Source organism: Pavona decussata, unplaced genomic scaffold (assembly GCF_977016875.1).
Source record: "Pavona decussata unplaced genomic scaffold, jaPavDecu1.1 SCAFFOLD_156, whole genome shotgun sequence".
Taxonomy (NCBI): Eukaryota; Metazoa; Cnidaria; class Anthozoa; order Scleractinia; family Agariciidae; genus Pavona; species Pavona decussata.
In genome coordinates, this window is record NW_028145568.1 from 603,986 (window position 1) to 607,408 (window position 3,423).

The 3,423-nt window shown below is 37.9% G+C and overlaps 1 protein-coding gene across 1 annotated transcript; it reads left to right on the top strand.

Moving 5' to 3' along the window:
* The first annotated feature begins 600 nt into the window (after positions 1-600).
* LOC146465141 (ubiquitin carboxyl-terminal hydrolase 17-like protein D) lies at positions 601-2,438 on the top strand. Its single transcript, XM_085128858.1, has 3 exons — positions 601-1,146; positions 1,285-1,372; positions 2,281-2,438. Exons 1-3 carry the CDS (start codon positions 995-997, stop codon positions 2,407-2,409), a joined length of 369 nt encoding a protein of 122 aa, XP_084984984.1. The 5' UTR covers positions 601-994; the 3' UTR covers positions 2,410-2,438.
* The last annotated feature ends 985 nt before the right edge of the window (positions 2,439-3,423 follow it).

The window sequence follows — 3,423 nt, forward strand, 5'->3', positions numbered from 1 at the left end:
ATAAAAAAATAATAACAATAAATGAATAAATTAATGCCACAAATGTGAATCATGGCTGCCCCTAATGACTTTCCAGCACCATGTTATAACCAACTGGCGGGATGCTGACCAATGAAGGCTATTTACAAACTGTAGAGTAGTTGAATTTGAGACTATGGAAGAAAAATCCAGATAGTGGCAGGGTGGAGGATTTGACCCCTAGTGGGCTAACTAATAGGCCACGCCTAGTTATTAGTAGGCTTCCCATTGAGAAGTATTCTAGTTACTATAACAAACAAAAATAATAGTGCCCATGTTTGCATGAGGTATGTGACAGTAGTAATTTTGCACAGATAAACAAAGTCAATATCTCCAAATATGCTATTTTATTCTCCACTTCAGTAAAGTGTACAATGTGCCAACATGTCAGCAGCAGAACAATCACCATACAGGTAGATGTAACAGTTAACTTGCACTTTTCAATAACAGGTGGAATCTGAAATACAAAACACTGCATGAGCAGATGGTTGCATTTCCTGCCATCAATCAAACAAAGTGGATCAAAATCCACCAATCACCGTGCCAAGCGTGACCTATTGATCCTGTTACTTTGTTTCTAAAGCTTCCAGTGCAGTCATTGACAGTAGCGAAAAATGCAACTGTCGGCAGTGATTTCAATTTCGGATTTGGCATGTTATAGCAAAGCACAGTAATCAACAATGATGGGCTATGCATAAAGGATTTGTGTCAATCATCAAGAATTTTGGTCATATTTATGCAAACAGTAACTAAATTTTAATATTAACAATTTATTCAATTTTCTTATTTACAAAAACGTTTCCTATCATGGCCTCTTAACCATCACCATACATAGTCAAATGGAATTATCTTTTCTTATTATAAAATAGGGGTCCTCCCAATCACTGGTTGAAGCACTCGATAATATACAGACAGAAATTCTTGATGGGGACAATCGATGCTTCTGCGAAAGGTTAGGAAGTCATGAATTTGCAATATGTCTCACAGAGATCATATTAGATTGTGTTTGCGTGTGCCCACAATACCTATTGTGCTTGGTGTTGTACACAGGTGTAATGAGCTGACCAGGGCTGAGAAAGACCAATTTGTTGGTAAATGGCCCAAAGTCCTCACATTCCATTTAAAAAGGTAGGTTTATTTCGAAGAATTGGTTTTGAAAGTTACATAATTTTGTGGAGATTTTTGTCTTAGCTTCTTGTATTTAATACCTGAACTCTAAAGACAACGGATCCTTTTTCCCCTAATATTTGCAATAATATATTGCAGATTTGAGAGAACAGGAATTAACAAATTGAGGAAGAAATTGATATACCCTGCATGGTTTGACTGCTTACTATTGAATGAGCCATCAAAGGTATAATTATTTTTGATACAATAAGAAAGTAAAATATAATTTTGTTAGAAAAGCTGTAAGTAGTGACATACCCTAATTATTGTCTGTACTATCATTACCGGTATATAGCTTTATTTTAAGAATATTAGTATTACAGTTGAACCTCCGCCAATGCACAGCTCCCGTAAGTGGACACCTCTCAAAAGCAGACACCTGTGCTTGGTCCCAAAGGTGTTCACTTATGGGAGGTTTGATTGTAGTAATTTTGATCTCTACAAATAAACTGGGTTGACATTCAAAAAGGAAAAGTGATGAAATAGTCCACTTAGCTTTGTTGACCAGCTGATACAGGTATGAACAGGAACAACTTGGCTAACACAACGATCATACTTTATTCAGGCTGTCGGCCATGTTTTTTACACACAACTCACACTCGTTCCCATGCGCAACACCGCTGACCAATTACAGCAGTCCTACCAACAGCTCGAAAGAAATACTCCCTTGTATTTATTTTGGTTGGTTGTTTAACTGTGACTCTATGGAAAAGATGTATAAATTCATACTTTCCTTATTTCCATGGTAACATTTGTGAAAGTTTTGGGATAACCTGAAACAGGCCACTAGCTGATGAAACACTTGCCTTCTGTTCATGTTTCCCACAACTTCCACTTGCCATATCCATCCCCATTTATAGAAATTGATTCAGGTTAGAATTAACAACATTACAGTCTGCAGGCTCTCTGACAGTGACCACCTCTTTTAGCCAACCACTTTTCCTGACATTAAATAGGAGGTTGCCTATACCAGTATTTGAGAGGTTCCACTGTATTACCATTTAAATGTTTATCTAAGAAAGGGAACACAACTATAGAAATAGTTAAGATTATGCCTTCTCTAATTGTTTATACTATAATTTTTTGCTTACATAGAACAGCAATATGTACGAGTTGCAAAGTGTTGTTGTACATAGTGGTACTAAGTGCAAATGTGGCCACCATTATAGCTACTGCAAGGTGGACCAGAGGTGGTTCTGTATGAATGATGAAGTGGTATGTTAAAGCCATACATACAGTTTCTTACTTTTACATTTTTTTTGCAGCTTTCTTGTGTATCACAAAACGAAGCTCTTGGGCAAGAGGCTTATCTTCTTTTTACGTCCTTCAAAATAATCGTGATACAAAAGAGATTAGCCTTTATTTAAAAGGAGGGATCCCAGCCTAAAAAGATGTGCGTGTGTGTAGGGGGTGAGGGGTTTTTTTTTTGGGGGGGGGGGGGGGGGCATCGGTACAATTTAGGGACAGGACGATCAATAATTTTGCCAACAATAGAACAAGGCCAATATCCTGCCATATTGACCTAAGCTTCGCCAATAAAAGATTTATTATATGCATCCATGACTGCACGGGTAACAGGTAATCCTAAGTGGGCAAGATGGCTCCATCTTGATCAGGCGAGTAGCCAATCAGAGCAGAGGATTCACTTCATCTTGCAAGCGATGCAATAAAATTCCAAATTATACAGTTATATAGTTATTGTGGGTTCCAAAGGGGGGTGACAAGTTAGAAACAAGATCAGAATAACAGCCAGCATTAATTACTTTGTTAGTTATTAGCAGGCAGACGGTGTACACCAGAAAAATGTGGAAGAGGAAGCAACTCAAAATGGAGTCTGCTTCAATGGACAATCAGTGCTTGACCCCAATGTTCATTAGATTTAACCACACCATCACTAGACCCAACAGACATTACAGACAACAGCAGTCAAGTTGACAGTATTGATTAAATGCATCCAATCCATCCCATAGCAGAAGGTCTTTAGACAAAGGTCTATGAAGTGTGCAATGACATTGTTTCAAAATTAAAGAGTGGGGATGAAAATTTTATTGTGGGAGTCAGCTAGTTTGTTTCAAGGTATGAAAAACTCAAAGAAGGGAGTACCTGTAGCGTGATACCTCGAATTGCGTCTGCACTACATACTTTTGCAAGCCGTCACCTTAACAGATTCCAGACTACAACCAAAAAAAAAGGATTGGAAAAAGAAGAAAGCTAGGTGCAATCTACAGTAACAGGCCA

Excerpts from the sequence above, each read along its gene's own strand:
- LOC146465141 (XM_085128858.1), top strand. The coding sequence starts at position 995 with ATGTCTCACAGAGATCATATTAGATTGTGTTTGCGTGTGCCCACAATA. Across the intron at positions 1,147-1,284 it reads CTCACATTCCATTTAAAAAG|ATTTGAGAGAACAGGAATTA; the intron begins GTAGGTTTATTT and ends AATATATTGCAG. Across the intron at positions 1,373-2,280 it reads TATTGAATGAGCCATCAAAG|AACAGCAATATGTACGAGTT; the intron begins GTATAATTATTT and ends TTGCTTACATAG.